This window comes from Struthio camelus, chromosome 4 (genome assembly GCF_040807025.1).
Source record: "Struthio camelus isolate bStrCam1 chromosome 4, bStrCam1.hap1, whole genome shotgun sequence".
Classification (NCBI taxonomy): domain Eukaryota; kingdom Metazoa; phylum Chordata; class Aves; order Struthioniformes; family Struthionidae; genus Struthio; species Struthio camelus.
The window spans coordinates 60,376,303-60,398,072 of record NC_090945.1 but is presented as its reverse complement, the minus strand read 5'-3'; the positions used below and the strand labels follow the sequence as shown (position 1 = coordinate 60,398,072).

The following is a 21,770-nucleotide window of genomic DNA, read 5'->3' as shown; positions in this document are numbered from 1 at the left end:
ACACTCTTCTATTCATTTAAAACTGTACACTCTTGAAGAAAGTTTGAGAAAGTACCTGAAGATTCACTGTTAATTAGAATTGTTCACAATCTCAAAAGCTAGGAATGCTTGATGAAAGAATTACGGATATCTGCATCAAGCTTTTCTTTGTTTTTATGTACAGATATGAGATTGTCTTATCTGTTTCTCCAGTTCTGTTCTCTGTACAATATTCCTAAACATCTCCTAGCTCTACCTAAAACATCTGCTAAAAATGTCCAACCTAGAAAGTATGCTGAGATGCCTTACGGTTCAAGCAATTAGAGACAAGGAAATTAATGTTTCCAGTCAACATATTCATCAGAATCGGGTGTTTTGCGTCCCTGCCCTATTCCTTCCATAGTTCTTATCGAGCTACTAGCTCATTTGTTGCATAAGTTCATGTTCTGTCTTACATAAATTTTATAGAAAACTTAAGCTTTATGCACAATTTATGTAACGCTTAAAATTTAGAGTTCGAAATGATGTTATATAATCAGAATTAGGTAAATTGTTAGCCACTAGAAATTTATATCTTTAGTCAACGAGAGCAATCCTCCATAAAAAAAACTCAAGTACTATGTTTTGCTTTATTTTAAATAAGCAAGATTCCACAGCTAGCTGTAAAATTCTCTTCTATGAAAAGCATGAAATACGTCAACATCAAAATCACAGGAAACCTAGTCCTTCTCTTTTAAAAGAACAGAACCAGCCCTATCAAGAAAGGCTTACCTCAGAACAGCTAACATGAGAAGTTCAAGAGTAGCAAAGTGGGAATTAAATTTGGATTTTCTGTCTGACAAGTGTCTTTATTGTTATAGGACATATTAGCTAGAATTGCCTTCATTTCTCACAAACACTTCCATTCGTCTTTAGCCACAGCTTTGCAGTAGCATGAAAAAAAAAAGTTTAATTTCATGGCTTTTTCTTCCAATTCCAGAGTGTTCCTAAACTGAATTATTTCAGATTTGCTGGTTGACTAAAATTATGTTTTGTGAACTTATAAATTCATAGACTTTTCATCATAACTTGGACCCACTGAATTCAGAGCTGTGACTAGATCAATTAACAGCATCACTTGTGTTAAGTGAGTGAATTCTAAAGTTTCTTAGGAACCTTACAGATCTCTTTTAGCTTATATTTCATTTTGCAACTGCAAAATGACTGTAAACTGTCATTTTAAATGTTTAGGTTCTAATTTTGAAATAATTTGAATTAGCAGTTTCCAGCTCAATTACCTGCATACTCAGTACCTTAGATTATATTACTACCATTTGCAAAGAACCTAACCAAAAACAACCCTCTACAAAATACAGTTAGGAGGCTTAAAAAAAATTCCTACCTTGAGTTTGTTTCTTGTTCACTGCATTATCAGCTTTATGCCTTTTCTGAATTAAAAACACACAGTGGTTAATGATGCCTGTTAACAGAAAAAAAGCTTTCGCACTTAAGATAAACATTACATTTATTACTCCCTCCCAGTCATGAATTAAATAAACTGATTTAAAAACATTTTAACAGACCTACAGATGACTCGCATAGTCCTGATCATCAGGAAAAATCACTTAGTATAACACTATTAGCCTGGAACTAAGATATCCTCCCATGTGGGCAAAAACGTAGACAAATTCCTTTGGATACAGAAGTGCTGTATTTATGTACCATATTATTATTTACGTACCATAACTCTACCCTCCACTACAACTGTGAGATGATTCTTAAAAAAACAACGATCATAGAATCATTCTTCAAACAAGCATCAGATTTAGATAACAAAGCAAGCAACAATTATTGAGTGAACATACGACTTTCACGCAAATGCCCTACAGACTTCTGCAATAGTACCAAAAACAAAACAAAACAAAGCAAAGCAATAACAAAAAAACCCAGCCCACAACTAAAATGCCATGGTGTCTCTCACTTTTCACATAGCTGTTAAAAATCTTTCGGTAAAAATCTTTTGATGCAGCTATAAACAGTAGCATTTTCAAGGCATAATTAAACTCATTTTGGCTACAAAAATTTAATACTAGTTTAAACAAAATATCTAGGAGTAAGAAATTCATTTCTTCCTGAGCAGGTTTATCCTACAGTCTAGCATTGCTAAGTTTTGCGTCTTCCCCATCACAGAAGAAAACTCTACTAGGATGCTAGAAACTGAGCACAGGCTCACTCTGCTGCTGATTTAGGATAAATACTTGCAGCGATTGCACCCTCTCATTGCCAAACCGAAGCTCCTTTCATTGCTAGGGAAAAGTACTACTAGCTCTACCAGTGGGTTAAGTATAGTGAGTAAAACAGGAGACCTGTTTACACAGTGGTTTGGCATGATCAGAGCATGAGAAACACTAAAAACTAGAATTGAAAAAAAATTTCTATAAATTCTTAAAATCTGGTATATCATTCAGAGGCTGAAGTTAAATCCAGCTCACAAGTGTTATTAGTGGGAGCGAAGGACTATGCTCAGGAAGGAAGAAAAAACAACTTGTCTAATTAGGTAATTTTTAAAAGGTTACTTGGTTTTAAAGTAGATTCCAACCGAGATGAATTCAATACGTTCCAAACTTCTTTTATCAGAGCCCTTGTGTGAGAAAAGTGGCAATACTCTGCGCTTGACTAGGTTCTTTGGAGTCAGCAGAACTTACTAGTTTTGGTTCCAAATCACACTTGATTTTCAATATGCTTGTACTTCATTACTGAGAACTGTTTGACTACAATGAGTTACTTAAAAAAAACAATTACTTTATATAATAAACATTAATCACTGTTTTACCATGGTATTGTCACTTCTAGATATAGTAAGTGCTTTCAAAGCATAACACCATATTCTAAAGATTTCATCCTCAGAATTAGCTTTAGAACAACATTCAGGAGCCAAGAATGGCTTCACACTGATTTATTCAACATTTCTGTAATATAATCTATCAAAAATTTGAAAGTTATTTACAAAATATTTATATTAAATACTTACAATATCCTCTATTATCTCCTTGACTGCAGCTACAGCTAAAATAAATAAGAGAGGAACCAATGTTGTGTAACGACCTGTTGGTGATACATCGGGAATTTGCTAAGAAAAAGAAAAAGAAAAAGAGAGAGAAAAACTTTGTTTGTATTCCCAGCTAAAAACACATTTTTATTATAAGAAGCAGAACTTGCACACGGTGCTGTTTATTTCCATGTGAGGGTCATTGTATCAGCTTCTTCTGATTCTAGCACAACTAAACAACAGAAAGTTGTATTTTAAATAGTATTCAATGGAGTTACTTCCAGAGGTTCTAGAATCTGCGGAAGAATCACCTTCTTCTTCAGTGTTTCAAACCAAATTCAAATATGTATTTATAAAATACAGGGTTGGTTTTTTTTCAGTTTACAGATTTGTGTCAGAGTAGATACAAGTCAAAGGCATTTTTAGCTCCTTACATTTCAATTTGTAACAAGTATTTTGTATTAGTTGCTAACTGACAAATTTCAAATAGCCACTTTCTGCCAGATTATCATAAGAAATCTATTTTTATAAGTAAGTACAGGTACAAACGATGTAAGCGAATGCATGTGTACTCAAAGTAAATGCAGGGAGGAGACAGCTACTTGTATGATATACATTGATGCCTCATCATCCATACTTATCTATATATTGTCTGCAGTTTCTAATGGCAGTGTTAATTAGTGACAGAATTGCTGCTTGAACAGATTTAGAGTAGGTAATGCAGCCAATATGACTACGATGAGATCTTTGAAGAACAGAGTATATTACTAAGTGGTGCCTCAATGTTTACGACAAATCCTCAATTTATCACAAAAAGTTTTGAAAAACAGCCAATGTTAAATATAACTGCAGACATTTTCTTTTGGATTCACAGTGCAGTGGTGGCAAAAAGAAGAACGTTACACATACATATGCTGTGTTTCTTAAAATAAGATGAGATACACATATATTTTTAAGGATACCCTAGACCACAGTTTTTAAGCAATTTAAGTGGAAACCAGATAGAAATAAGTTGATGTGGGGCAAATGCCTATGTGTTGGCTATGTGGTAAAGGCTCAAGGTACTTGTTCAGCTCTTCCAACCTTACCTTCCCCCCTCCATGTAGGCCCACGTGCCCCCATCCCAATTACACACTTTTTCCAGCCAAAATGTGAAAGCAAAGGACTACTATCCCATACTGTGGTTCCATTACCTTGCATTTCTTACTCCTAGTACCCTGGGCTCACACTGATAGCCTGACAGGAGATGGTGAATAAGTCCATGACTCCTTCATAACATCCTCCTCCCTACAACACTGCAAATAATCACCTGCTAGTTTCTCACCAGGTCACACCAAGTCTCAGACAGGTTCTGAAACCTCACATTCTGCACTTCCTGGCATGACTTGCATGGTGGCACATGCAGGGTAAAGAAAGCAACAAAAACAATGCTGCTGCACCATTGGATTAACCGTGAGATGCCATATGGGTTTAAGAGGCTGCTTCTCTAGAAGCCACAGGTTTCCAGGCAGACAAAGCTAACGAAACTCTGAACTTAAGATTTTTTTTGTTTAATTTCCTAGAAAACAATGTAAGCACTCTGTGCAGATGCATCCTAAGAAACTTTTCCAAGCACTCATCCTTTCCAAGCAAAGGAACTTGAATGTCTACAGAGGAATCAACATTCACTTGCCCAAAATCTGAACTGAGGGAAGAAAAGGTACATGTGGCAGTGCTTTTATGTTAGTAATTTTTTTTCCCCTTACATCAATTCCTAACACAATGATCCCCACAGTAGAAAAATCAGCACGTTATAAAGTGTGTGTTAAAAGCACACACTTTTTATTTTTTGCATAATTGCTATCAAATATTATTAGAATACAGAACTAGCCAATGGTAATTATAATTGTCGCTGCCCACTGGTTCAATTTCCATTCATCATTAGCTATAATAGTTGAAAAGTATTATATAAAACACACAATCTGCTTTAACTTTATCAACCAACTACTACAAAATTTAAATATTCCAATATATCTCAAAAAAGTTATAATCTTCTTCAAAAAAGTATCAGCAAGCTGGGTTAGCAACAGTTATTTCACAGAAGCCCTTTACAAACTCATACTGATTGAAGCCATAGTGACGATATAAGAAAGATTGCATGCCTTCTTCCTAATCAGTGTTGCTAACTAGCATCCAAATGTGAAATACCCACAGTAGTTCAGGAACTCCCTGTTTCTATATTAAAAAACAAACAAACAACAACAACAAAACAGAAAAAAACCCAAACAAAAACAGCTGAAGTTCAGCTACAGCTGAAGTTATAAGCTACAGTCTACAAATAATCTCTGCTTTTCAGCTGCAATTCTCTTACCCCTCAGAAGACACTATTTCTATGAGTAGAACAGGCTTAAAGTGTGAAAAGTTCAGGTTGTTAGGCAGTACCCTCCATTACGAGAATGCAATTACAAGTAACATTTTTCTGTGTATGACAGATATTTTTAAACAAGATTTTCCTATAACGAGTCTTTTTTCAAGTGACATTTCACCTATTCTCAACAGAATTCATACCTGCTTTACAGAAAAATCTGTGCACCTCCAAGGATTAAAAAAAAAAAAAAAAAAAAAGCATTTATTACAGGTATGTTTACATAATATAGTACTCTGCAAGGCTAACTAGCTCAGAAACTTCAGTATCTCTACGGAAAGACAGTATCACCGTCTGCTGCATAAATGTCCTCAATAGCACCACCACTAGCATTTTATTGTTGATCTTACCTGAAGTAACGCAATAAAAAGAAAAAATGCATTAGCAGCTCTTCTGAACTGGGAATAAAGGAATCTTGGCAGGAATGTGATTATGTTGTACTTCGCAGTGCTGAGAGAGAAAGACAAAAACACGAACCCTTATTATAGTACCTAAAACTCTTCAAATATATTCCTTCCTTCTCAGTTATACAAGCTTTCAAATAAACCACAGCCTTTACTGTGTCCTAATTGAGCTGCCGGATTCATTTTGCCTAAAACAGTAGTTTAGAGACTTTTACAGACACCAGTTTGGACCACATAATTAAGAACTACCTAACCAAGGAAAGTGCCTACCATCCACAGGAACTATTATGAGCCTCCATATCGAGTCAAAAGGCATATTGATGTCACGTCTGCACGCTCTACGGAAAGTGGTCAAACTCTCCTGTGACTCAGTTACAGGCAACACAGAGAGGGGAAGAGAAAAAAAAAAAAAAACAAAAAAAGAACCCCCCCCTAAAATTGGGAATTTATTTGCCTGATTCAATGCATCCTCAAGATTAAAAAGCCTAACAACATATCAATTGAATTTAAATGGTGCATTTAAGCAATAATTAAACATTATAAAATGTTATTGCGATATGAGAAACTGTACCCTCCACTGCACTGAAAGTTTACTTTTCTTCTAACTGATAAAACATTTGTATTACGTGTAGCTTTGCCAGGCTGGAAGAGCAGAAAATAGTTTATCCTTACTGCAATAATCTCAGCTAAACCATACACACAAAACAGATTCCTGGCTCTATGTCAGCAGTACATTTGCTTAAGAACAGACTGCCAGCATCTATCATCTTAAAACAATACCTATGTCCAAAATTGACTGGCAGAAGACTTATAAGAATATGTTAACCCCTTTTTAAAGTTAATAACATTTCCTTTTATGCGACATAAAATGGGCAGTTCAAAGAAGGAATTAATATACTCTGCAAAAAGCTTACCATTTTCAGGAAACAAAGAAAAAGGCAATAAGAATAACAGTCGGGTATACAAAGTATTATTAAAGTATCTCCAGTTCAGAGAAAAATGGCTTTATTCTGTCTATAAAATGTCTGTATATGTCAGAGATACCTTCATAAAACATACCTAGCTGGGACAGGGATATCTTTGCTGTTCAATTATTCTTAACTTTAACTGTCCTTATCTGAAGGACGTTATCAGATCTAAATATGCCATGAGTATTCAGTGTATTACTTAATATTACTTAATATTTTATATATATATAAAATACTCAGCAATGGCCTAAAGCCTGAATGGGAAATTCAAGAATAGCTCCATAAGCAACTGTAGCTAGTTAACTGAAAAAGGCACAGAGTTTCTAAAGCATGCCATGCTCAAGTAAAGTACTTTATGCTGGCAATCAGCTACCAGAAGCACATTCAAAGATGAACTGATAGCTGAAGAACAAATCTGTACTCCAGGGATATGCTGATGGTAGTAGCTGTTACAATGATGCTTTTCTGGCTGAAGTATGCCCTCTCATTTCTTACCTAGACCTTCCCCACTCTGTTCATAAAAATTTTGAAGGTTAAGATTTGTAAAAAAACAGCTCTGCTGTCCTAGTCATTCTCAATTAAATACCTATTAACATTAGAGTTAATACCTGACATGATTATTGCAGAATTTGGTTAACTGGGGCTGGTTGATGAATATAGTTCTCAATTCCTCTTGATCAGCTAGAGAAGTTTTCTCTGAAACATCATCTGGCTTCTCATAGCCTGTAAAAATACAGCATGATTTTAATATAAACATATTCATATACATATATAAGATTCAAAGAACTTCAAGACAAGAAAGGACAATCTTAAGTTTCTGTCATGAACATCAACCCAATGCATTTGCTTTTCTCACAATAACAAGTAATGTTGATTTAAAAACAAAAACCCTTTGGCCTTCTTAATCATGTTTGTGATTAGGCTACGTGGATAAAAAGTATGCAGTTAAGATGCTTTGTAAAGCTATGGTCATGAATAAGGACTGTAAGATCTGCTGAACTCATGAGTATACCTTAACAGCTTGTGTTGCTTCATGGCAATACAAAATGAAATATAGGTATGTTGATGCACTTGGATCCAGAAGCTGAGCATACAAAAAAAAAAGTCTCTTCCATCTCTCTCTGCTGAATGATCTTCCGTTAACAATTTGCAAACCTCCAGAAATGTACTGAGGTAAATAGATATTTAATATGGAAGACGTCATGAGAAATATGTAAACACTAACATAAGAAAAAAGCAAAAAGGTCAAGAACATACCAGCTATGTATTGCCCAGAATTACTGATATAACAAAAATGTGGTTATTCTCAAATATTATAAACTGAGAAAGTTATAGATAATCTGTATATTGTACACAGATCATTTAATAGATCAGTTCTAAGGTTTGCATGTAAAATTTAACATTGACTTGTCACTGAATTTAAAGCAAAGTCAAATATTTGAAAGAACATTTGCTTATAGCCTTTATACAATCTGTTCTATATTTCTTAATCTATTTTCCTGTGCTATATCTGCCCAATATACACACACATAAAACACTCTTTCCCTTTGATTTTTGTTTTCTTTTAACAGACTGTTAAATACACACATACACTTACTTACAGTAGTATAACAATTAAGAGTTGCTAATGTATAAATACACAGGCTAAGTTTCCTACAAAAACTTTGTGAAAATTTAACCATTAATCCCAGTGGTAGAAAAACAGTTCATTAGGAAGATGTTTGAACGATGAAATAGAATAAAAAGCATGCGTGTGATACAGCTATCTTGAACTAAGAGGACTCAATAATTCTGTTTATATTCACAAATTGCCTGTTCTGAAAAATACCCATTAAAAAAAATCCCTTGTTCACAATTAAAGCTAAATAAACACAGAAAATGAACGAAATTACCTATAGTTAGAGCAATCATATTCTTTGTACTTTTCCTCCTGATGAGCTTTTTAATTGTAAAAAACACTAGCTCCCTTACTGCACTCTAATCAGATTTGCTTTATATGATTAGTGGCAATTGTTTAGTGATCCTTCATGAGAAACGCATGCATGCTTAAGTTCATTAAAGACTGTGCTCTTCATCTGCATCTTGCTCCAGTTGTTCTTGCACTGAGGAGCCCAGAAATGGACCCAGCACTCCAGATATGTCTCACCAGCACTGAGTAGAGGGGAAGGATACCATCCCTTGACCTGCTGGCTCTTCCTCATGGAGCCCAGGATACCAATGGCCTTCTTTGCCGCAAGGGGGCATTGCTGGCTCATGGTCAATTTGTTGTCCGCCAGGACCCTCCGGGCCTTCTCTGCAAAGCTGCTCTCCAGCAGGTTGGCCCTCAGCGTGTACTGGTGCACAGGGTTATCCCACCTCAGGTGCAGGACTTTTTTGAACTTCGTGAAATTCCTTTCCATCCATTTCTCCAGCCTGTCGAGGTCCCTCTGCATGGCAGCACAAAGCATCTGACACATTAACCTTCTGGTTAATATCATCTGCAAACTTTCTGAGGGAGCGCTCTAACCCATCATCCAGGTCATTAATCAAGATGTTAAACAGGACTGGACCCAGCATCAACCCCTAGGGTACACCATACATGACTGTCTCCAACTGGACTTTGTGCTGCTGACCACAACCACTTAAAACCAACAGTTCAGCCAGTTTTCAATCCACCTCACTGTCCACTTATCTAACCCATACTTTATCAGCTTTCCTAGGAGAATGTTATGACAGACAATATCAAAAGCCTTACTAAAGTCAAGGTAAACTACATTCACTGCTCTCCCCTCATCCACCAAGCAAGTCATCTCATCACAGAGGGCCATCTTCCAGTCTTCATGAACCTCCCCAAATTGTCATGACCTTTCAAAGATAATCGAGAGTAGCATCAGAGTGACGTTGGCCAGCTCCTTCAGCACCTTTGGGTGCACCCTATCAGGTCTCATAGACCTGTGCATGTTAAGCTTGTTTAAATGTTCCCTGACCTGATCTTCCTTTAATGAGAGTATGCTTGCCTTGCTCCAGACTTTCCCACTGGTCTCAGAAGCCTGGGATTCCTGAAGGAAAGCATTATTGTAAAGACTGAGAAGGCACCGAGTACCACCTTATCGTTCTCCATGTCCTTTCTTACCAGGTCCTCTGCCCCTTCAGCAGTGGGTCCACGTTTTCCCTAGCCTTTCTTTTGCTGCTGATATATCTGTAGAAGCCCTTCAAGTCCCTCAACATACTCAACTCCAGATGGGCTTTGGCTTTCCTAATCCTATCCCTGCACACTCAGTAACTCTATATTCCTCCTAGGTCACCTGTCCCGGCTTCCACCTCTTATATGCTTCTTCCTTATATCTCAGTTTATTCAGGTATTTCTGTTCATTCATGCAGGCCTCCTGCAGCCTATGCTTGATTTCCTGCTTGTTGGGATGGCCCAATCTTGAGCCTTGTAGCAGGTGATCCTTGAAAATCAAGCCGACTAAGCACTGATTAATGGGATACTAACCCTTCCACTACCCCAGTTTTTCTGTATGATACTAGCCATTTATTCCCAGAGAAGTGACTTTTGTATGTTCTTCATTTTCTGTGCTCAACTTGAAACAACGTCATTTGACTTAACAGACGGTTTAAGCACCTGCAGCCACAAGAGTGGAAAGCTCAGCTTTTACATATTATTCTCCAAGCCGTGAAAACTCTTGTTTCAACCTGCATCATAGCTGTCATCTGTAAAGGCGGATACCAATGCATCCTCTAGCAAGGCTTCTCACTGATGTTTTGCCCCTCTCTCACTCATTACAACGATGGCCAACAGGCCTAGGTAGTTCATTCAGGCTGGAGGTAAGGCATAAACCAACCACCAAACAGCTTGAAAATAACAACAACAACGGTGTGCGTGTGCATGCGGCTGCTTGTAAAACAAGCAGTTCATTCTGTATGCCACATAAGGAAGATATGTAGGAAAAAAAGTATGCTATGGTGCACCTGAATACCACAGCATAACATATACACATTTGGAGGCTAATTAAGCTATATATGAAATCTTAAAACTTATTTCTAGCACGTACTATAAAACTTTACAAACAGACTATACAAAACTCAAACCATCTTCCAGTCCGCTAACCTACTGCAGGTAAAAGACAGTAGTTTTAGCCTCTTTCCCATTATATGTAGAATGTATTTCATACATTAACTTTCTTGAAAGGTCAAGTTATGCACATTAAATGAAATACACCTTGTTCAAAGAATCACTAGAAACATGTAATTTCATGCCATTCAGAAATCACAGATTCTACTCTTGGGCAGGAAATCCACGCTACTACTGTTATCTGCTCTATCCGCTGGAATTCCTTTATTTCTTTCCTTCCAGCTCTCCCAATGAAAGACACATCCAACCCACTTCTACCCAAACTTCAGTATGTATCTCTAGAAGACCTTTCAGAGGAAGGGAAGCCAACCTAAAGACTTGGTACATCTGAACAGACGCCCATACCATACTCCTGCATTCAGGAAACCACATGCAAACATGTAGCAGTCAGCAGGCCACATTTTATTCCTGTCATTACTTCTCAGAGTGATAACTCCTTTCCACATCACATAATTGACTACGTGAGACATCCATCATATTGTTCCATGAACATATATCCCTGTAACATGACTGCATATACGCACATCTTTGACTAAGAATGCTATGGTTTTCGTCAAGTCTCAGGTACACGTCCAACCACATAATTATACGTGATCAAATATGAATCCATCATACGCAAGTGTATGGGTGTATGACATTTACTTGCCCATTGCTTGCATACTAACAGAAATAAGGCAAATGTTAACAAGCACTAAACACTATATATTTATGTTTATTTAAACAACTATGAAACTATAGATATTTATTTTTATATGTCAGTATTAAGGCATAATTTATTTGCTCTTCTTTAATCAAAAGGGCAGCAAAAAAGGTGTTAAGGACCTTGACAAATCATGCTCTGCCTCAGAGTCCATCACCTTGAGTTCATTCTTTTCATCTTTGCTTAAAGTGGACTCTTAGGAGTTCAGTTGCAAGCCTTGCGCAGAGCCCTTAAGGGAGGCTGTAGCTTCAGCAAACCCCGCTCCCCTGCCCTAAAAGCGCTATACTACTCCGAAAGTTTTAAAGGCTACACGTTTCCAACCACTTTCTGCCTAAACTTTGATTACATTCATTGGACCTCACAGACTAGCCTGAGACAAAATTGTATCTAGGGAACACAATTTTTCTTTGTGTGGGTGTGTATATGTGTATACACATATATACAAACATATAAAAGCTAATACATAAATTATAGATATTCAATTGTCTAAAATGGACAACATATTTAAATGACTTGATTGTTTTCTAAGCACCAAGAGACACAAAATGCTCTTTGAAATTACTTTCACATAGGATTATCAGAAATATAAAAAAGTGATGCAATTCTAGCTTAGCATTTAATTATAGAGCTTCTGCATCCTATCCTTCCACAACGTCAGTTCTTTCCAATAGCCACATAGCCCTGTTTGCAACAATATCATTCTTCAATACTTGCATTACCTACAGAAGTTCAGCCAAGAGTCAGCATACGTACGTTTCAGCTCCTCTGCAGCTATGCCGTTACACTGGTTAGCTAATACATGCCTACTTAACGGCCAGAAATTGGGTGCACTTCTTGCCAGGCAGCCACTGATTTTCACAACTGCCGGAGGTCAAGCAGGACCCTTTACTGCATAGCTGTCAAGCAAACCAAACCTCAGGCACGGTTTCTGAGCTCTCAGCATACCAAGTGTCCTCGGGGACACCGTATCAACCCTAACCTGCATGCTGGGCAGGCCTACCCTAGAAGAGTTGGGTTGTTTTTGTTTAATTTAAAAAAGCCTAGGTGATATGTTTCATATGTGAAATTTTCCAATAGCTGTCAAGCTATGGACTGTATGTTCTCTTAACACTATATAGCTACCACCTTGAGCATGAATGGGAATTTTCCCACATGATGCATTCTATAGAATTGCAACTGAAGATTATCTAACACGTTCCCAGGTTTGTTTGTAGTCTGCGTCTTCAGAAAACATTCAAAATTTCTGCTATGTCTCACCCACACTCCTCTAGTACAAATAGATTTAGTCATCACAAGCTTTATTTAATTACAACCATTCTTTCAAACATAAGCTGCAAGGAAATTTTCAATTCAATTTATTTACATAATGTGAATCAAAAACTTGACATCTACTTGTTGATACTCAAATGGACCAAAATGAGGTCAGGCACTAAAATAAATAAAATAAAAATTGGAAGTTTCCTAAGTAGCTGTCATAAACAAATATGCTTTTCAACAAAAAAAGGATATTACACATTATGTGGGTTATACATTTATTTGAAATGCAATATACACTGCAGGGGACAGAAAACAAGACAGCAGATTTGCCCTAGTGTTACAATACTTGCTGTTCTGAAGCTTAGAGAGCATGAGACCCGGCATAAGTCTGGCACCTTATGGGAAGTCACAGGGCTAAGATATGTTTCATTTCAACTATTTGCTTTCAAATAGGAAGTGGACATCTGTCAAACTATACTTGTTAACCAGAGTCTGACCGTGTATGGCACACCCTGACTTTATGAGCTACGTTTCTATAAAATTAAAAAACCAAAAGTTAAATCAGAGGTAATAATATCTTAATTATACGATATTGCTCCACTGCTGACCAATTTAAAAGATATTTCAGTGCAGCAGGTCTACATACAAGCTCACCACTTTGGAAAAAGACAGCTATTAAGCGCTACATTTCTCCCTCCAGAAGAGTAAGGATCCAATGGAATCAAAACATTCTGTACAAACTCAGTTTATTAATAAAATGAGCAGAAGCTTGTCATAAAAATATTGCCTGCAAGTAATCACAAAAATAAATAATAACCCACTCACGTTTAAGAACGGAATGAAAATTTCACTAGATCATTTATTGGTGAAAGTAGCTATCATTTTTGATGAAGGGGGATTGAAATAATGCATTTAACACACCATAAAAATTAAAACGAGTTGGCTGCCCTTCTGTAATCAAGTAGAAGGTTCCAAGACAACAGATGAACGCTGACCCAACCATTCAACATGCTGAAAGAGAAAATATATAACTGAAGTATACAACCCAGACAGGAAAGGGGGGGGGGGGAACCCAAAACAAATGCACAACCTATGGCAAAGCATCAGCTGTTTCAAAAATCTGATCATGGAGAAATATGGTGAAGAATAAAAGTAATAATTAAAATGAATAAACATTTTAATCTCCTTTCAAAAAATGCATAACTATTACTGTTATGAGCATTAAACTGATATACACCTAACTCACTGCTTGTTTGTTAACAATATGCTATCAGAAAAGCATTGTCCCAGGGCTTAACTTCATTTTAAAAGTACTGCCTCTCTCTTTTAGCTCTTATCTAAGGTTACAAAATATTCTGAAGTAGTATTTAGTAATAATTTTAAATGCTCACATTTGGCAGAAACAAAAGATTATCATATTTCAGACAGGAATTGTAAATGCTGCAACCAAAACATTTATTTACAAACCTCTTGCATAAATTAAAATGACTCTACGTAATATTTTGTTTTTCACTTAAACCTTATTTGTTAGGAGAGCATAGGATCTGGAAATTGTTGATGGACAAGCACAAAACACCACAATATCATTCCAAGTCACTTAATAAATATCTGAGGCTTTGGTTCAGGATTTCTTTAAATCTGTTCAAATTGAAGAATGGAAGTAAGTTATATGCAAGAGAGTGGGGAAAAACGCAAGAAAAAAAACCGGAGACAATTTCCAGGAATCCCGAGAATTCTCCACTGGGGAGTTCCCCAGTGGAGACTGGGTAGTTACTCCTTCTCAGAGTAAAAGCAATATCTGCAAAGATGTTGTATTAAATTGTGTATTTTTTATAAAATAAATGTTTAGTTTTGCTAGTGAAAGTAACATCATCAACAACAACAAAACCCAAACAATCAACCTGCGATCCCACCAGTAAGAGATGCCATTGAAAACCGTATCTTTCTTCCAAGAGCAAATTAAGAGACAACTATGAGGGTCACTTTCTAAGCTAGCTTTGGTAACCAAGTTTCTAGCTTAGTAATTAAAACAAGAACCACAAATTCTAAATAAGACACATTATCCAAATAACGTCCACCTTTTCAAATTTTCCTTTACACAGGCTAGGTTAGCAGTTTCAGCTTTCATTCCTTAATACGATCTCATTTTCATTAAACGAAACAGTCTAGGTAAATGCAGAGAGACCACATAACATGGAAAGAAAGAAGAGAAAATAGAATTGTATTGCCAAACTGCAATGAAAATAACTATAAATGAAAGTCGAGTCCAGATCTGCTTCAACCTAGGCTTAGACTACTGCTTCAGAAGTATTTACCCGCATATACACACACGCGCGTTCCTGTGTAGTGTAAGCACCCCTATATGGTCATTTAAAAATGTTGGGACTCAAAACTTTCTTGTTTCAGTTCAAATTTTCTTCCATACTTCCAAAGGAAATAAAGACTAATGTTTCAGGACACAGGATTGTTGGGCAGTGTAAATGTCTGAAGGGAAGGTTTGCCCCCTGCTCCACGAGGACAGCAACTGCTATATCTTTTTCTAAAACTTCTTTTTTTGGCATGTCTATTTCTTTTTTTACATTCATTGCTTTCCTCTGCTTGTCCTTTTCTTTTTCTTTTTTCTCCTCGCCTCCCACAGCAAAAATTACTCAGAAACTGAGTTTATTTTTCTAAATGAATGAAATCTTACCTCATTCGAATCACCTAGAGAATTTTAATTCATTTCACCTAATCATTAACAAATTCATTTCTATTGTCAAAGTATGGCATTCCAAAGCTTTGAAAGCTTGTTCTGTGGCCAAGAACTTCTCACACGAGTAAGTTTGCTAGCTGACACTGCCAAAGAATACAGCATAGCTCAAAGAGGCTATCATTAGGAAAACGAAGGTGGGTGCCCTCAGTTATTTATCGTAATGTCATCATACAGCTTCAATGATAGAACTGACACTGGGAACCTTACCCCGTAGCCTGTACTTCTAAGGTCTCAAAGCACAGAATGGAATTAGAACGATCTGCTCCAGCCTGCTGATATCGCTGAGATAGCCAAGTTTGCATTCTAAACTAGCCCAAATTTTTGCAGTCATGGAGCACTGGGACCTCAACATAGTCTGCAGAACAGACAAGTGACTACGGCAGGTACCAGGTCTGACACAATACTATACAGTCCTGCAGCCCACTAGTAGAAACATCTAAGGATACACTAAACATTACAAAAATGGGCATTCTGCTGAAGAACAATCTGATGAATACAAGGAGTTTCAAAATACTTGTCCTCTTCATACGAAAATCATCTCACTTGGCACAGGCTCAGCTTCACCTCATTTTATATAGTCATTTACTAATATGAAGAACTAGTTATCACCTACTGCTATAGACAGACAGCACCACAGCACCTCAAATTTCTGCCCTCTACCATTGAAAATAGTTCACTGAACTGCACTAATACATGGAGGAAAGCATTAACACTTCTATCATCAGAAGACGCAGAGAACCCTGGTAAGAACCGTCAATCACCATTTCACTCTCCCAAACTATCTCAGAAGAATGAAATGAATCATTGAAAGCTTTTTTTCATTTATTTAATAGATGTGTATGTTAACTATATAAATATATATAGTGAATATGACCACAGTTAATTACCATATTTAATATGTAGGCTACACTACTCAGAATTCCTCATCTCTGTTTTGCAACTGACACTAATACATGATATCAATGCTTTTTCCACAGCACCAAATGTCTGAACTCCAGGAAAGTTTTGGGGTTAAGGTTAGAGGTGGTGAAAAAACACGTAGAGAAGTTCTAAGTTTAGGACTGCCACATTTTCCACATCTTGAGCAAGACTTTATTGGTACACATACCACTTCTTCAGAGTTGCACAGTCTTTTCCAAGCGTAGAGTGAGCTGCAGGTGCTCTTTGAAACCAGACTAATAGGTATAATAATCTATTAAAACAGGTTGTAAAAGCACACCTTGTAGTCTTTCACCAGCCACGAAGAACACAAGAGGTTTAGAAGTATACTTAAAAACACTAGTTGCTGTTTCATCGAGTTCTTTTCTGGATAAGACAACAGTGGTAAAACATCCATAATTTGTATTTAGTAACAGTTTACAGACTGCAGCATCAATTTTTTGATGCGACTGTCAATCAGTTCTTGGTAATGATGCATGCATGTATCATTCTCACAGTTCTGACTTAAATTTATCTCATCTGAACAAAACAAATAGTGGATCTTCTCTAATAGCAGTATGTGCTCTCTTTATGTCAGAGAAAGCTTAGTTCTGAGATGACGTCAAGACAGTTCAAACGTATAAGGTAACTCATGATCCATAGAACACCTCTCTGATGATCCATAGAACAGGCCTCTGATGAAGAAATTAGTTGCTGCAGTGACAGAAGGAAAAAAGGAGGTTTGACCCTGAGGATCTCAATAAAGCAATTATAGAATGAGGAAAATAACATTAAGCTGGTCTGTCTGGTCCCCACAGGTCTTGGGCTACTTTAAGGAATGGTCTACACTGTAACAGCACTTATGAAAGCTGCCATTTGTGATTACAGTATTATCAGTGACTTCCAAAGAACATACAGTGACCCTGCATACCCTGTAAACAACAAGAGTTGCATATTCTGCACTGTAGCTAAGATCTTGGTAGAGGTCTCAGAAGATAGATAAGCACTGTGCAAAGATAAGTTTAAGAGACCTGTCAAAGCCAGAGATCAGGTTCCAGTGTTCCTTTATGTCACTTTTAAAATACTAGGGATGAGAATCACATTGCAGAAGTCCAGAGTTTTCTTTTTTAAAATGTAGTAACATCTACTTCTGAAAAGCTGTTTAGACATTCTAACCACATAGGCCAAATAAACTAAATTTTGAAGCCATTTATCTCATAAAGAAAAAAAGATAGTAGAAAACTCAGTGATATGAGTTTCACTGTTAGTGACCTGAACATAAATAAAATGAACTAGCAAACTCCACATTAATCAAGGGGTAAAGGAATAGTACCAGTTTTTAATCAATTTTTGACAAGTGTAACAAGAGACAGTAACTCTGTTGTTATGATGAAAAACTACCACATAACCTTGCGAAAGTAAGTTTCTTAAAAGAAGTTTCATACCCTTTTTGAGTCCCAAGGGAAGTATTTTAAAGAAACGTCTTAAACACTATATTCAATTATTTTAAAGTCACCCAGGCTTTGACATTATTCAAATAAGGCAGACTTCCCCCCCCTCACCCCACACACTATACACATCTTATAGGAACATTTAGTGTTGGAGGACACCATCATTTGTTCATTTAACAATCCTGCGACTGGTTTCTGTGAAGATTCCTGTGATTAAAAAATTTCAAAGACAGCATCAATTTTCCCAATTTATTTCTGCTCAGCCTTCAGTGAAGGCCAATTGATTTGGCAAGAATTGCTGGAAGAGAAGTGAAAATAAGCACTGCAAATCTGGATACCTAGCTATTCCCACAATAGGCATCTTCTGATCAGAGTGGGTGCACCATCATGACTAGTCATGTTGTAGCAGCACTTTGAAAATGTCCCTGAAGAAACATATCTCCTTCAGCTCTTTTTAGAAGGGTGTTCTCCTTCTTGCTTGGCCAGCTAACATTGGCTAGGAAGAAGAGGTAAAAAACAGTACTCTGACAATCCCACTTTTGGGGAAGTCAGGTGGGTAGCCTGTGAGCTCTCAAGCAGATGAGAGCATTCAGATAACAACCTATTTCCATTCTATCTTTCCTCACACTCTTCCTGCCACACACACACAAAAGCGCAGGCCTTTGTTTGAAAGCAAAAGGAAGAAAGATGCACGGAGCAAATTTTTACTTCCCTATATAGTCAAACAAAGCCAAAGGATATTTTACAAGACCTAATGGTTTGATTTAAGCATCAAAATTTTAAGACAGTCAAAGAAATAAAGCCTGCCTCATGAAGTATATATAATTACAATAACATTACTATTTTCATCTACAGTAAGAGAAAACCATAAGATGCCCAAACCCGCTGTTGTCTTAGCCTCTGTGGTTTTGAATTTCACTTCTGTATGGGGTAAGCCTTATAGTAAAATAACCTTAAAAAAAGAAAGAAAGAAAGAAAGAAATTGACAGCACCGCAGTGATTCTTTTGAGAAGCCGGTCCTCTGCATGCTGCTATCAAAGCGCTAGCTAGCGAGCTCGCCGGGCACGGAGCATCCTGTGCCCGCGCGGCGCGGTCTGCAGCAGCCTTCACGCGCGGCGATGCGCGCCCGCGCACGGCGGCGGCGGCGGCGGCCCGGGCCCCGGCGGGCAGGGCGGGGGCGGCCCGCGCCGCGCCCGCAGCGCTGCCCTTCGGCCCCGCCGCCCGGGAAGCAGGCGCTCGCCTTGAACCGCTGCCGAGGCGGCCACCGGCGAAGGACAGACGATGCGAGCCCAACGACCACACCGATGCCGCAGCGCGGAAGCGGCGCCCTGCCGGCGCCGGCGGCTCCGCGCCCAGGTGCGCGGGGCAGGGGCGGGCGGGCGGGTGGCGCAGACCCCCCCCCCCACGGGGCGCCGCCGGCTCCCGCCGCTTCCCCGCCGCCCCCTCCCGACCAGGCGGGACCGACTCCGCCGCGCCAGGGCGCGAGGGGGGGGGGGGGGGGCGGGCGCCGGGGCCGGCACTTACCCTCTGCGCGGCAGCGGATCTCGGACACCGTTTTCTGCACCGGCGGCATCGCGGCGGGTGGGGGGCGGCGGCTGCCTCCGCCCGCGCGCCCTGCACCTGCGCAGCGCAGCGGAGCCCGGCGCGCAGCCCTGCGCGGGCGGTGTCGGGCAGGGTCCGGCCGCCGCTGCGCCTCCCTCCGCTGGCGCCGCCGCTCCTCACTGACAGGAGCGGCGCCCGCGCTCCTCGCCCGCCTGCCCCTCCGGAATCTACCAACTCCTCCTCCCCCCCCGCCTCTATCGTCCCGCGGCCCCAAGCCGCCACTGCCCGCTCCTGCGGGCTCACCCTTCCCGGCTCTCTGTGCCTAACGGTGACCGGCAAGAAAGGCAGTTTTAGCCCCGCTTTTGGAACTAACGGGCGGTTTTCGCAGTGTCCTTCCCCCTCCGCCTCCCCCCCACGGCGGGAGGGGAATGGAACGCGCCAAGCCCTGGGCCTCTGCCCACAGCGGCGAGGCGGGGGCGGCCTCGCTCGGGCGGCGGCGGAGGTGGCCGGTGCCGCCCGCCCTGCCCGGGGCATCGCCCGCGGGAAGGGGGTGCGGAGCCCAGAGCCAGCGGGAAGGGGGTGCCGGCCGGGGTCCCTGAGGGGCGGCGCGGCCGCCCGGGCAGGCTGGGGGGCTGGCGCGGCCGCCCGGAGGAGCGGGGGGGAGCGGAGGTGACCGCAGCAGGCGGCCAGGCCTGGCGAGCTGCGCGGCCCTGTTGGTCTGCAGGGGGGACTCGCCGCCTGCCCCCTTAGCAGCGCATCCCGCCAGGCGAGGGCTAAACCGAGCCGGGGGGACGTTCATCTAAAGAGGGGATTTAACCCGTGGCTCTAAACCCTCGTTCAGGAAGCTGGTGATGCTGCTGCGCCTGGCAGACAACTTTCAAACGCTCGCGCAGGCTCTGGTTCCTGCTCTCGCTGGAGGCCGAGTGCCGCGGTTTGGCGGCCGTGGGCCGGCGTGAATCGAGGCTCTCGTCGCACGTGGGCTGGCAGGAGGGAGGCCCCGGCTGCAGAGGCCTCGGGCTGAAGCGGCAGATTGAGCCTGCGAGCGTGATGCCCGCTCTGCGTGACTGCAGTAGGCTGAGAAAACGTCTCTTCGGCGTGTTGTCCCCGCGCCTCAGTAAAAACAGCCACCCTCGCTGTGGGGAGATGAGGAAGAAAATAGGAGAGGCAGCAGGATTTGGAGCTGCGGGTCTTGGCGTAGTTATGTTTTGCATCCATTTCAGTAGGGCACAAAGCGTATTGACTGCCTGGGAGAAGACGGAAGTTATGAAATAGAATAGAGCTACTATTGTCCCAGGAAACTTGAGAGGATTTGAGTCTGACAAGCCCAGTAAATGCCAACATTGTGGCCTCTAGAAATTAGATAATGCGTTTAGTCAGATTACAGAGGCAGGATTGCTGCCTCTGTCTTTACAGAGCATATATGAATGTTATGGAAAAGTAAGATAAATATAGCTTTTCTTAACAGCAAAGTCAGTCGGCTTTGATAAATTTATTCTGAGCAAGTCAGTTAAGCAGTTAGTCCTTCATCCATGGAGAAAAGTGAAGTAAAAATTTGTTTTTCTTAAAAGCGTAGCTCAGATACCAGAAAAGGAGAATATTTTGCTTCACAGAAGACCGGATTTGGAAATAAATACAGCTTTTTTTCAGGCCGCTGGCTAGAAAACCTGCTGGAAGCTCATCTTCAGAAGAGAATGCTCTTCTGCATCATCCTCTGCAGCACTCTAGATGTGTATTTTTTTTTGGCTGAACCAGGAACAAAGATTATAGGATGATCTTTATTCATGCTTTTTACTAGAAAAATGATAACCCTGAGATAAAAACACAGCTCACGTGCACTTCACATACAATTTTAAGAACTCCTTAGTGCAAGTCACATTCAGCCATGCGTAGAGGCTTGGCCAATGAAAGTTACTTTCATCATGGAACAACTTCTATTTTTCTGCTAAGATGCCATAAAAGCCTGACTGAAGCAGTTAGATGACTTGACGTGGGAGGAGAGTCAATGTATCTATAAAGGCCCAACATGAATAGGGCCTTTTTCTGACAAAGAACCTTGTGGATTATTCTTGCAATTCATGGGGGAGATACCCTAATTATAAGGTTGCAACCTGGATAGTGAAATTCCCTGGCAATATACATGCCACTAAACATATATTTGCCTCAAATCACCACGTTTTTGGTGAATTCAATGAGTGACGAATAGGTTTGCCATTTAAATCCAGTTTTAAATCCATTTGTAAAAGGGTGTCTAAA

The 21,770-nt window shown here is 39.9% G+C and overlaps 1 protein-coding gene across 9 annotated transcripts in view; it reads right to left on the bottom strand.

The window, feature by feature from the left end:
- The window catches only part of ATP8A1 (ATPase phospholipid transporting 8A1), a 118,783-nt gene extending 99,094 nt beyond the window's left edge, over positions 1 to 19,689 (bottom strand). For 5 of the 9 annotated variants that reach the window (XM_068943008.1, XM_068943012.1, XM_068943007.1 and 2 more), the window contains exons 1-5: positions 13,776 to 13,872; positions 7,392 to 7,506; positions 5,762 to 5,861; positions 2,990 to 3,088; positions 1,361 to 1,406 (exon numbers count right to left, since the gene is read on the bottom strand). In XM_068943008.1, the coding sequence (XP_068799109.1) occupies positions 1,361 to 1,406; positions 2,990 to 3,088; positions 5,762 to 5,861; positions 7,392 to 7,506; positions 13,776 to 13,857 (442 nt within the window). In that variant the 5' untranslated portion in view covers positions 13,858 to 13,872. Of the gene's footprint in view, positions 1 to 1,360; positions 1,407 to 2,989; positions 3,089 to 5,761; positions 5,862 to 7,391; positions 7,507 to 13,775; positions 13,873 to 19,499 lie in introns of those variants that run through there. The other 4 variants (XM_068943013.1, XM_068943010.1, XM_068943009.1 and 1 more) reach the window with 4 other exon arrangements.
- Between the last annotated feature and the right edge of the window lie 2,081 nt (positions 19,690 to 21,770).